The 13,961-nt window shown below is 37.7% G+C and overlaps 1 protein-coding gene across 22 annotated transcripts in view; it reads right to left on the reverse strand.

Moving 5' to 3' along the window:
• The window catches only part of THOC2 (THO complex subunit 2), a 133,117-nt gene that overhangs the window by 57,700 nt on the left and 61,456 nt on the right, over nt 1-13,961 (reverse strand). For all 22 annotated transcript variants that reach the window (XR_008497054.2, XR_010125427.1, XM_054471124.2 and 19 more), the window contains exons 9-12: nt 13,686-13,778; nt 10,174-10,329; nt 9,116-9,288; nt 7,660-7,855 (exon numbers count right to left, since the gene is read on the reverse strand). Coding sequence is in view for 20 of the 22 variants with exons in the window: in XM_054471124.2 (XP_054327099.1) it covers nt 7,660-7,855; nt 9,116-9,288; nt 10,174-10,329; nt 13,686-13,778 (618 nt within the window). In the remaining 2 variants the exon portion in view is untranslated. The remainder of the gene's footprint in view (nt 1-7,659; nt 7,856-9,115; nt 9,289-10,173; nt 10,330-13,685; nt 13,779-13,961) is intronic.

A 13,961-nucleotide genomic window follows, 5' to 3' on the forward strand; every position in this document is an offset into this window, starting at 1 on the left:
TGTGCGTGTGTGTGTGTGTATAAGCAAACGAATGACTTCAGTGATGCAAGGGTCAGGAGGAAAGAATTAGGATTATGCTGTTATTGTAAGGCACTCACATTACCCATGAAGCAAAATAGTGTGTTTGAAAGTGGACTTGGATCAATTGTAAATGTACATTGCAAACTGTGGGGTAATCACTAAAAAACTTAACCAAAAATGGGCCAGAAAGGGCAGGAAAAGAGTGGAAGACAAAAACAGGAACAAAAAACAGGGGCAAAAACTAAAAAAGAATAAGAAAAATGGTAGATAATAATATTAATCAAAATATATCAATTACTTTGAACACTGATCATCTAAATGCACCAATTAAAATACACAGACTGTCAGAGTAGATCAAAAACCTACATCCACACAAAAACTTGTACAAAGGTGCTTACAGCAGCTTTATTCTTGATTGCCAAAACCTGGAAGCAACCAACATGTCCTTCAGTAGGTGAATGGATAAACTGTGATACATGCAGACAATGAAATACTATTCAGTGCTAAAAAGAAATGAGCTATCAAGCCATGAAAAGACATAGAGGAAACCTAAATGTGTATAATTTTACTAAGTGAAAGAAAACAATCTGAAAAGGCTACATACTATATGATTCTAACTATATGCCTTTCTGGAAAAGGCAAAACCATGCAGACAATGAAAAGCTCAGTGGTTGCCAGGGGTTGTGAGGAGAGAGGGATAAAGGAGCAGAGCACAGAGGATTTTTTAGGGCAGTGATAATATTCTATACATTTGACGAGATCCCTAGTATGTACAACACAAAGCAAATCCTGATGTAAACTATGGACTTTGGGTGATGTGTCAATGTGGATTCATCCCTGTAACTAATGTACCACTCTGGTGGGAGATGTTGATTACAAGGGAGGCTATGCACATATGGGAACAGGGGCTATATAGCAAATCTTTGTGCCTTCCTCTGGATTTTGCTGTGAACCTAAAACTGCTCTAAAAAATAAAGTCTAAAAAATATATAGGTGCTATCAAAAACATTTGAGTATGTCAGGTGAACATGTTAGTGCTCTATAATTAAAGAAAATGTTATTATAGCAAAATGTGTCCTTTTATATGAAACAATTCTAGAACCACCACACTCCTCCACTGCTTAAGCCTAGAACAAGAATCCTCAAAGTTTGGTCTTAGGGCCAGGAGCATCAACATCACAGGAGAACTTATTAGAAATGCAAATTCTAACGTCTCATCTCAAGACCTACTGAATCAAAAACTCCAAGGATGGGGCCCAACAATCTATTTTAACAAGTCCTTGGCCGGGCGCAGTGGCTCACGCCTGTAATCCCACCACTTTGGGAGGCCGAGGCGGGCGGATCACAAGGTCAAGAGATCAAGACCATTCTGGCCAGCATGGTGAAACCCTGTCTCTACTAAAAGTACAAAAATTAGCTGGGCATGGTGGCGCATGTCTGTAGTCCCAGCTACTTGGGAGGCTGAGGCAGGAGAATCGCTTGAACCCGGGAGGCGGAGGTTGCAGTGAGCCGAGGTTGCGCCACTGCACTCCAGCCTGGCAACAGAGCGACACTCCGTCTCAAAAAAAAAAAAAAAAAAAAAAGTCCTCTGGGTGATTACGACGCACGCTGAAGTTTGAGAATCACTGTACTAGGAGTTAGTCCTATATACTACATACCTCAAATTTAAGAAACATATGTACACATAATCAGAGAAATAAATTACAAATAACTATAGGGCTGGAACATAATTCTGTTAAGTGATATCTGGTATAAGTATATAAGCCTCTTTTTAAAAATATACATAATTTGTATATAAAAGCAACCCTAAGCTTATAAATGAGATTTGTTAAAGAAGTGTAATTGTAAATACATTATTTGGAACTAAGGTCACATTCACCCTTTAGAAGCAATCTTAAAAACCCTGCTTGAATTCCAAGCTAGACAACAAAAGCCGTTTAAACACAGAACAAATGATTTGTCACAGCAAAATCTTTTATGGGTAAAAATAGATCAAAATTCTAACTCAGATAACTTGTAAAGATTCACTTTTCCATCACAAACCTAGTAATGAGAAAACGCAGATTTCTTCTTACACTGGTCTCTATGGTCAAAATTAACATTTTTCTCTTCCCTTCTGCCCTTCATCTCTGCAAGAATAGACTGGAGTTAATGCAGGAACCTGGCACAACTAGGGCAGAACGGGTGTACAGGATGAATGCAATGGAGAAGGCAAGAGGGGAAGTGTGACAGCTCTACCAAGTGTGTGTCTTGGTAATAACATTGTATATGGTTATGTACAGGACTTCCATGAGTTGAAGGTTTGGTCTCCTGCTCACAAGTTTGATATTTGTAACCAAAGAATTTCAGAACAAGAGATCTGAACATTAAGATTTTCAGGTTAAAAGAGCAGCATTAGGTAGGTGAAAGTATGAGGAGAAACAGTCTGTTTATATAGTCTCAAAGTGTTATATCTTCCCACAAGACATATATTAATAACAAAGGGAAAAATAGTAACTGTACAGTGGAGAAACCTAGCAGAGATCACCTTAACCAAATGATAAAGTTAACATCACCAGCAATGGAACAAAGTGAATTGACGTGCACCTGATATGATGCACTGGAAAAAATACAGCCCTTTTGTTTCTTGAGCAGGCACTAGCTAACATGAATCATCCTTTTCAGACAATAAAAATCAAGAGTGAAACATTATACTTCCTTTCTAAATTTCTTTAAATTTTTTACTGGTACAAATATTTGTACATATTTGTGGGGTACATGTGATAATTTGTTACAAGCAATCCCATTACTGGGTATTTATCCAAAGGAAAAGTAATCAATATATCAAAAGAATACCCGCACTCTCATGTTTGTTGCAACACTACTCACAATAGCAAAGCTATGGAATCAACCTGTTAAGTGCCCATCAACTGATGAATGAATAAAGAAAATGTGGTATATATAATATACACAATGGAATACTATTCAGCCATAAAAAAAGAATGATATCATTTGCAGCAATGTGGATGGAACTGAAGGTCTTTATGTTAAGTGAAATAAGCCAGGCACAGAAAGACAAATATCATATGTTCTCACTCGTGTGAAAGCTAAAAAAGTGGTCTCATGGCCGGGCATGGTGGCTCACGCCTGTAATTGCTGCATTTTGGGAGGCGGAGAAGGGCAGATCACCTGAGGTCAGGAGTTTGAGACCAACGTAGCAAACATGGTGAAACCCCGTCTTTACTAAAAATACAAAAATTAGTTGGGCGTGGTGGCGGGCACCTGTAATCCCAGCTACTCGGGAGGCTGAAGCAGGAGAATTGCTTGAACCCGGGAGGCGGAGGTTGCAGTGAGCCGAGATCACGCCATTGCACTCCAGCATGGGCGACAAGAGCGAAACTCCATCTCAAAAACAAAACAAAACAAAACAAACAAAAAAACCCAAAAAAACAAAAAAGTGGTCTCATGGAGGGAGAGGATAGAATGACAGATAACAGAGGCTGGGGGTGAGGGGGAATAAACAGAGGTTGATTAATAGGTACAAATATGCAGTTAGATCGATGGAATGAATTCCAATGTTCAATAGCAGAGTAGGGTGACTACAGTTAACAACAATGTATTATATATTTCAAAATAGTCAGAACAGAGGACTTAGAATGTTCCCAACATTTAGAAATGATATACTTCCATTTCATATGAATATTATATAATAAACAATATATATAGTAATAATTAACTACTTAACAGATTTCTTTAGGGTACCTTTACGTAATGTAAATTTGTGAGCATTAAAAACAACCTACCTAGGCAACATAGGGAGACTCTGTCTCTACAAATATTTAAAAAATTAGCCAGGCATGGCGCATGCACCTGTGGTCCCAGCTACTAGGGCTGCTGAGGCGGGAAGATCCCTTCAGCCTGAACAAGGCTGCAGTGAGCCATGGTGGTGCCACTTACACTCCAGCCTTCATGACAGAGTGCAATACTACTTCAAAAACAAAAAAAAGTCTACCAGCTAAGTATAAAAAGCCAAGTCAAATATTTCAGATATCAAGAAATTAATATACAATAGCCGTTAGTATTTCTATACAGTTGCTGTTGTCTAAAATTCAAATTAGATATAATCACCAAACACTGAAGACACCCTGCATTTGTGCTTTTTAACAATGTCTAGATGGTTTTTTTAGTTGTCATGTTTCACAACTTTAAAGAAACTATGTATAATTCTTTTCAGCTTTAAAACCTTGGGCTGGGCAAAGATTTCTTAGAGCATGAAAAGCAAACCATAAAAGAAAAATACTGGCCGGGCGCGGTGGCTCACGCCTGTAATCCCAGCACTTCAGGAGGCCGAGGCGGGCGGATCACGAGGTCAGGAGATCGAGACCATCCTGGCTAACACGGTGAAACCCCGTCTCTACTAAAAATACAAAAAAAATTAGCCGGGCGTGTTGGCGGGCACCTGTAGTCCCAGCTACTCGGGAGGTTGAGGCAGGAGAATGGTGTGAACCCGGGAGGCGGAGCTTGCAGTGAGCCGAGATCACGCCACTGGACTCCAGCCTGGGCGACAGAGCGAGACTCCGTCTCAAAAAAAAAAAAAAAAATACTACTAAATTGGAATTAAACGTTAAAATTTTTTGCTGTCAAAAGATAGTTAACAAAATGAAAAGGCAAATCAGACTAAGAAAAAAAATTCCCAATATCACATATCTGATAAGGCCTTGCATCCAGAATAAAGAACTCTTACAACTCAATAATAGAAAGACAAATAACCCAACTTAAAAATGTGCAAGAGACATGAACAGACATTTCACTAAAGATAACTATAAATGGCAAATAAGCACATGAAAAGATTATCAACATCCCTAGTCATTGGAACAAAATTAAAAGCTCAGTGAGATACCACTACATACCCACTAGAATGACTAAAACTTAAAAGAGTGACAACAACAAGTGTTGGTGGGAATGTGGAACAATTAGAAGTCTCATACAATAGCTCTTAGGAATGCAAAATGGTACAGATGCTTTGAAACAGTTTGGCAATTTCTTATGAAATTAAACATATACTTACTCATATGACCCATCAATCCCACCCCTGGGGACACAAAAACACATGCCTCCCAAAAGGCTTGTGCAAGAATATTGAAAGCATCTTTATAATAGCCTCCAAGTAGAAACAACCCAAACGCCCATCAACTGGTGGCTACACTCTGGTACGTCTATGTAATAAAATATCACTCAGCAATAAAGGAACTACTGACACATGCAACTTGGATAAATCTCAAAAGCTTAAGTGGAAGAAACTAGACTGAAAAGAGTATATAACATATGATTCCATTTATTAAATAAGATGTAGAAAAAGCAAAACTATAGTGATGGAAAGCCTATCAGCGGTTGCCAGGAACAGCAATGGAAGGAGGGAACTTCTATATCATGATTGTGGTGGTGAACATACAACTGTATGCATTTGTCAAAACTCATTGAATTGTACACTTAAAATTGTAGAAGTTTACTGTATTTAAATTATACCTCAAAGCTGATTTAAAAAAAAAAAAAAGCATAAATGGTTATGGTTAGGATAGTAACCAGAATGCAGCATGAGAAAGACTCCAGGTTGCAGGTACTATTCTATTTCTTTTTTTTTTTAATACTTCAAGTTCTAGGATAAATGTGCACAATGTGCAGGTTTGTTACATATGTACACATGTGCCATGTTGGTGTGCTGCACCCATTAACTCATCATTTACATTAGGTATATCTCCTAATGCTATCCCTCCCCTCTCCCCACACCCCACAACAGGCCCCAGTGTGTGAAGTTCCCCTTCCTGTGTCCAAGTGTTCTCATTGTTCAATTCCCACCTATGAGTGAGAACATGCGGTGTCTGGTTTTTTTGTCCTTGTGATAGTTTGCTGAGAATGATGGTTTCCAGCTTCATCCATGTCCCTACAAAGGACATGAACTCATCCTTTTTTATGGCTGCATAGTATTCCACGGTGTATATGTGCCACATTTTCTTAATCCAGTCTATCATTGATGGACATTTGGGTTGGTTCCAAGTCTTTGCTATTGTGAATAGTGCTGCAATAAACAAACATGCATGTGTCTTCATAGCAGCATGATTTATAATTCTTTGGGTATATACCCAGTAATGGGATTGCTGGATCAAATGGTATTTCTAGTTCTAGATCCTTGAGGAATCGCCACACTGTCTTCCACAAAGATGGATTAAAGACTTAAATGTTAGTCCTAAAACCATAAAAACCCTAGAAGAAAACCTAGGCAATACAATTCAGGACATAGGCATGGGCAAGGACTTCATGTCTAAAACACCAAAAGCAATGGCAACAAAAGCCAAAATTGACAAATGGGATCTAATTAACTAAAGAGCTTCTGCACAGCAAAAGAAACTACCATCAGAGTGAACTGGCAACCTACAGAATGGGAGAAAATTTTTACAATCTACTCATCTGACAAAGGGCTAATATCCAGAATCTACAAAGAACTCAAACAAATTTAGAAGAAAAAACAAACAACCCCATCAACAAGTGGGCGAAGGATATGAACAGACACTTCTCAAAAGAAGACATTTATGCAGCCAACAGACACATGAAAAAATGCTCATCACTGGCCATCAGAGAAATGCAAATCAAAACCACAATGAGATACCATCTCACACCAGTTAGAATGGCAATCATTAAAAAGTCAGAAAACAACAGGTGCTAGAGAGGAGGTGGAGAAATAGGAACACTTTTACACTGTTGGTAGGACTGTAAACTATTTGAGTTGGGTAGCGGACATATGGGTGCTTAGTTTAGGGAAAGTCACTGAGCTGTATTTTTCCGTATGTATGTTTTATTTCAATAAAAATCTTAGTAAAAGAATAAATAAATAAAAGAATGGGTCCTTAACAGTCTGAGGCTGAAAAGACTTCTTACACATAGCAGCAATGATTGAAAACTACACTCAAGAAAATGACTAGAAGGTAAGCAAAGGAAAAGAATGCTAAGTAACCACTAATTATAAGGGAATTCAAAAAGCGGCCACTTGTCTGAAGTATATTTTCCCATGTGAGGGACTTGACTAATAATCTCGCTAGATTTGGGTTTATATTAATATATACAGTTATGCACCATTTAACAATGTTTCGGTTGATGGACCACATATATGACTAGGGTCATATAACATTATATTAGAGCTAAAAAATTCCTATTGCCTAGTGATATCACAGCTGTCCTAACATCTTAGTGCAAAGTATTACCTTTTATATGTTTAGATATGTTCAGATACACAAATATTTAACAGTGTATTACAACTCCCCACAGTATTCAGTACGGTAACATTCTGTACAGGTTTGTAGCCTAGGAGTAACAGGCCATACCATATAGCCTAGGTATGTAGTAGGTCATACCATCTAGGTTTGTATAAGTACACTCTCTGATGTTTGCACAATGACGATCACCTAATGATGCATTTCTCACCTGTCATTAAGCAACACTTGACTGTATATGGTTAGGACACACTGGAATTTTCCACAAACCTCATTCAACATAACCCTTTATTAAATGAGGTTCATATTTTTATTTCTAAAGATACTCATAACACAAGTATGCTCAGAACATTTTCATTTCAAAATTTAGGTTTGTAAGAAAAATCTTACTTGCCTCCTTCATAAATGACTTGCCTATGCGCACCACTTTTGCAAATAAAATGGGATCGTGAGAAAGGTGAGGACCAAGGTAACAGAACATATTGAACACGTCTCTCCTCAAATCTTCAAAGCTCTCAGCTTGTTTTGGTGCCCTCTTGTTTTGCAAAGCATTAACAGGTGAGCCTTTAGCACCTTTAGGAACGCCAACTCTATTTTAAAAAGTAAAATAAATAAATAAGTATATAATAAATATAACTATATACACACACACACTACAATACCTACCATTTTAACAAAGTTATCTTAATCAGTGAAATTTTTTCTTGCTCATATTTGCTTTCTACATTTCAATTGTGCCTAACTTTATTACACCAGATAATTCTCAACTGGTAGAAACACATAAAAACAACAGTCATTAGAAAAAAAAAAAATCAGAGCTCAGAGGAGAATGTTCCAAATTAACTGCTTAATCAGAGAAGTGTGGATTTCAAGGAACATTTAATACACACCATCTGAATCTGTTTTTAAACTTGGCCAGTATCAGGAACTTGGATACGGGAATGGGGAACAAGGGATGGACCTAAGATGCACTGGAAGATGAAACAGAAAAATATGGATATAACAACACTGATTCAAGTCAACTGACATTTCTCAATCTGGATTCCACAACCTAAGGTATGTAGAATGTGGTGGTAGGGAAAGTGAGCCATGTAATAAAAGAGGGTCACTTTAGGACACCATACCCAGAGTTCTCACCTGCTCAGCAGGTGTCCCACTGTGGAGTCACAGGGGTCACTCTCTAAGAAGCCTGCATGGTCCACGGCCCATGAAGTGACACTGACGGCAGCAACCAGCAGCTACACAAAAGTCACAAGGCTGAGGCTTTTGAGGCAGGCTCTGATCTATGGGGCTGTAGCCACAGCTGCTATCAATACTGCTCCTAAGTATCCTGCAAGTAGGCAGAAAGCTAAAGGACTAGATGACACAGTAACTGGGGATGATAAGAGAGGCTAAACTAGTAATTTCCAGAACAGCAGCCTATATGCCAGGAAAGGTAAGGGAATCAGAGAGGCAATGTCCTCACTCAGAGGCACTCAGCCAGGATAGAGAAAAATTACACTAAGAAAAAACCTGAGGAATTCTTTGCCCCTCCCACCCACTGAGAGGAGGGAAAGTCAAAACCAGAAGAATGGAGTTTCAACTCTCAATGGAACAAACCCAACCTAGAAGTCTAACTTGTAGTTTTCAGACTACATTGCAGCACACATTCTAGAACCCCTGGTCTAGACGTTAGAAGACAAGTCACTGATTAATATATATCTGACTGATACACTCTGTGAATAGTTCTTTTCTTTTGATAAAAGGTACTAAAATATATGCTTGGTTTGAGGAGATAAGATAAATACAGATTTTGTTGTAGTCCTAAGCTATTTCTACCTCAATGATTAGTAAAGTATACAGTTACATACCTTCGGTAGAGAGGCTCAATAGTTATATGAATAAGCTTGCAAATAGCAAGGGCTATTAGCTTGTGTGAAGCTGCATAGTATGGAGGCATCTGATCCATAATGTTCTGTGCATGTTGCCAATCACCGATCTTTAATAAGGCTTCCAACAAGCCAAGTTTTTGGTTATCAGGTGGCTAAAAATGAATAGTCAAAACTAAGATACTCAGGATACAGACATCAAGAAATCTTAAAACTTTGTCACTTAAAAAGCTGACCTAAGCAACACATCAAAAATATTTGCTATACATGGGAAATTAAACAATACATTCCTGCAAGTACAATCAAAATTTTTAGCTATTAAAAAAACATCAGGGCCAGGCGCAGTGGCTCACACCTATAGTCCCAGGAACGTGGGAGGCTGAGGTAGGCAGATCACTTGAGCTCAGAAGTTTGAGACAAGCCTGGGCAACATGGCAAAATCCCATCTCTACAAAAAATACAAAAATTAGCCAGGTGTGGTGGCGCATGCCTGTAGTCCCAGCTACTCAGGAGGCTAAGGCTGGAGAATTACTTGAGCCCAGGAGGTAGAAGGCTGCAATGAGCTGTAATCATGCCACTGCACTCCAGCCCGGGTGAAAGAGTGAGACCCTGTCTCAAAAATAATAATAAATAAATTTAAAAAAAAAAAAACAGACACAGGCATTATAGTTTATAGACTTGGAATTAAGTTCTACTTAATGTTATGTCGTGCCACAGGAAACCAGAATTCATCATCTCTGAGAATCTCTTTAGGATTTGAGGGCCACTAATACACGGAGGACAATTAAAGTCAATACAACTTGTGATTTTACTTAGAAAACATTTTGAAATTTATACAAGAAAAAAAAACACGACAGCTTCTCTTAAAAAGGAGCCATTCAGATTAAAAATAAAACCACTGTAGCAAATGATCCAGAAAATGAGGTTTCAGCAAAATGAAAACTAAGAAATTATTCTTCCATAAACGACTATTTAGAAGTTAAATTTCATAATTCAAAATCCAGAAGATAGTGTTAATTTTACTAGAATGAATTACATACTTTCTCTACTTTCTCCTCTTCTTTTTCCTTTTCTTTCTCTCGCTCATCCATTTTTTCAGAAGACAACACAACCATTGTAAGCTTTCTAACAATTTGCTTAGCTTCCGCAATTTCTCGTTTGTGTTCATCCATAATGCAATTATCAGCCGGAAGAAGCTAAAAATGGTACATTAAAATTTCATAAAATAGCTAATACCAACTACTTGTTCATATAAAAAGGAAACACTATTCTCAATTGATAAAACTATAAATAAGAAGTCTAACTTATTCGTGACCATTTGCCTTCTAAGTAAATTTCAGTTATTTTCTTATAATTTGACAGAATTAAGTACCTGAATTCTGTACCCCTTTTAAAATCAAGTCGCAGCTCAAAGTTTCACATCTTCTGTCTGATAGAGTCCCTAAAGTAATATAATACCACAACAGTGATGTTTTCCATTGAATGTATTAGTTTACCGAAGAAAATATATAGCAGTTCCATTAAAAACATTACAAATTTCCCCACTAAAGGCTAAACTCCAAATTAAATAAAGCATTGCAATATGGATCCAATTTGGGAAAGGTGAGCTACTGAATAACACAAAGGGATAAATTTAAATCACCTAAATAAAAAATTTCAAGTAGAAAAATTATTAGTAACTTGACATCTCACTTTTTCTAGGAGCTTATTTAAGTCACAAGCTAGTTACTAGTTTATTGCAAAAGAAAAAGTACTATGTGCATAGTCGACCTTCCATTATGAAAAAGGCTCAAGTATCTCAAGTACAGTCACCTTGTATGAGTGGAAGATGATTAATGAAGACATTTATAAAATAACCCTAACACAAAGAAAACTTCAGGCAACAAATTACTTAGTAGTTTCTGCTAGTCACTATGATAAGCTATAAAAGAAGTGTTCCTGTCCCCTAGAAATGCATAATCTATTCCATTAACTAGGTTTAATGTAAACAGTAAATGAAAATAATAATGAAATATTAAACATTATAGATTTCATTCCATTTATCAAAAAAAAAAAAGGAGGGAGGGAGAGAGAAAAGTCACTATGGACCGGTGCAAGGAAGTAAGCAAGACTTTTTCTCATTCTGTATGTTCTCCCCCGGCAATTAAACACATTTTTATTGCTGTACTTATACACCTGGCACAGGTCCTCTTGTTTTATTTTTTTACTTATTTTTTTTTTGAGACAGTTTTGCTCTCGTTGCCCAGGCTGGAGTGAAATGGCACAATCTCGGCCCACCGCAATCTCCGCCTCCCGGCTTCAAGCAATTCTGCCTCAGCCTCTCAAGTAGCTGGGATTACAGGCGTGCGCCACCACCCCCGGGTGATTTTGTACTTTTAGTAGAGGTGGGATTTCAGCATGTTGGTCAAGCTGGTCTCGAACTCCTGACCTCAGATGATCTGCCCGCCTTGGCCTCCCAAAGTGTTGGGATTAGAAGTGTGAGCCACCGCGCCCGGCCATAGGTCCTTATCTTTTTACCCAGACAATTACAACTCCCTCTGATGGGCAAACTGTTTCTTCTTATAGTTCTCTCAACTTTTATTTCTGTGTATTTTGAGAATATATCACTAGATACATGTAAAGTTAGAACTGTTTTATCTTCCTAGTGAGCACAATCTTGTTATTATGAAGTGGCCCTCTTTATCTCCTTCTGCCAAAAAGTCTATTTTGTCCAACAGTAAGTTTACTGATATATTTTCTCATCCTTTTACATATCAACATTTCATTATCCTTAAGTTTAAGCTGTTTCTCATATAAATAATCAACTCATTTTTAATTCCACTTGACAATCTTTGTCATATTAACAGGACCACTTAGTCTGCTTACATTTACTGCTAAATGCAATCATAATGAATAATAAATCTATCATCAATTTGTACTTTCCACATATGCCGGTCTATACTTCCCTCTAAAGTCATACCTATGTTTTTGAATTTTCCCTTTTCTGTCCAATTTTCCATATTCTCAGTTTCTACATCACATGTCTCCTTTAAATACTAATATGGCTCTCCACTCCCAAGAGAAAAATCCAGATTCCTTACTATGTCACTTAAGCCGTTAACAGTTTAGCTTTCTCTATTCCATCCTCATTCCCCCTATATACCACCCTAGGCTCCAACCACTCTGAGCTTCCTGACAGTCCCCTAAGGGGATAAAAAAGCCCTTTCAAATCTCCTGCCTTGGCTGGGCACGGTGGCTCACACCTGTAATCCCAGCACTTTGGGAGGCTGAGGTGGGCGTATCACCTGAGGTCAGGAGTTCAAGACCAGCCTGGCCAACATGGTGAAACCCCATCTCCACTAAAAATACAAAAATTACTTGGGCTTGGTGGTGTGCGCCTGTAATCCCAGCTACTTGGGAGGCTGAGGCAGGAGAATCACTTGAACCCAGGAGGCAGAGGCTGCAGTGAGCCGAGATAACGCCACTGCATTCCAGCCTGGGTAACAGTGAGACTCTGTCTCAAAACAACAACAACAACAACTCCTGCCTTTATACTCAGTTAATTCTACCTACAAAATTTTCTACCATTTCAGCCTAGATGATCCTACTTGTCTATCAAGATCCCAGTTCAACATCACTAGTTTGGGAAAGTCTTCCAAAATCCCCCAAGACAGATATGGTCACTATCTATTCTGAGCTTTGCGAATATCTCCAATAGAGTACCTATTAAATAATGCAAAATTTTTTTCTCCCTTCCTAGACTATGACTGCTTCCAAGGTAAAGACCAAGTTTTACTCAACTCTGTAGCCACAGTATACAAAAATAGGCAATGATGTTAATAAAGTGATTTCAAAGGCAGTGAAGATGATATCACCTTTGGACATACTTGTTTTAAATTAACAGATATCCTAATGCAAAACCTAATAGAAGAGGAATTTATATACTATTAGCCTAGATTTTCAAACTGATGACTAAATTTTTGTTAAACTAGAGGTCATCTGCCACAATCATGAACTCTTCTACATCCTGGGTCCAGCAATAAAAGCATAATAGTCATTTAGTACACACGAATAACACAAGAAAAATATTTTTAAAATATACTAAATATAAAAATACACTAATGAAGTTCCCCATTCATCCTGAATGCCTAAAATTAACATTTTAGAGAGAAAGAAGCAGTATATAGGTAACTTTATATTTCCCATCATTTGTAGATAATAAAAAGGCTTAAAAAACCACATTGGTTAGAACTTGGCCTCTCTCCCCATGAGCTATGCCTTGATGACAGTTAAGAACTTGAACTTCATATCCAAACTTAAATTCCGTAAAGGTGACCAAAACTTAAACTCCGTAAAGGTGACCAAAAAGGTATTTAATTTTCATAGACTGCCAAATAACTAAACTTATTCACTTTATAAAGTAAACACAAATCAACAATGTATTGTGGCTTCAAAGAGTAAGACTTGAGAACCTAGAACCAGCCCAATCCTGGGGGTGCTATGTGGCTACCTACTCCTCTTCCCTACCCTTGGGACAGACAACCAAGTATTCTTAGCAGCCCACTTGACTTACATGTACATAAAGATCATCTAAATCAATAAGATTAAATTGTAGAAGTACTGCTGCAACTCTGTATAAAGATGATGGTGTCTCGCCATTTGGTTCCTAGAAATATAAAAAAAAAGTTTCCATTTAGTGCAGAAAGGACAATTAAAGCAATATCCTTCACCTACCAATAATTAAGAACAATTAGATCAAATGCTCTAGGCCAAGAAAATGCTTCACTGCTCTTCCTTATCTTACCAAACATCTGAATTCAATACAAGGATTATTATGCCAACATCCCTT

This window comes from Pongo pygmaeus, chromosome X, assembly GCF_028885625.2.
Source record: "Pongo pygmaeus isolate AG05252 chromosome X, NHGRI_mPonPyg2-v2.0_pri, whole genome shotgun sequence".
Taxonomy (NCBI): Eukaryota; Metazoa; Chordata; class Mammalia; order Primates; family Hominidae; genus Pongo; species Pongo pygmaeus.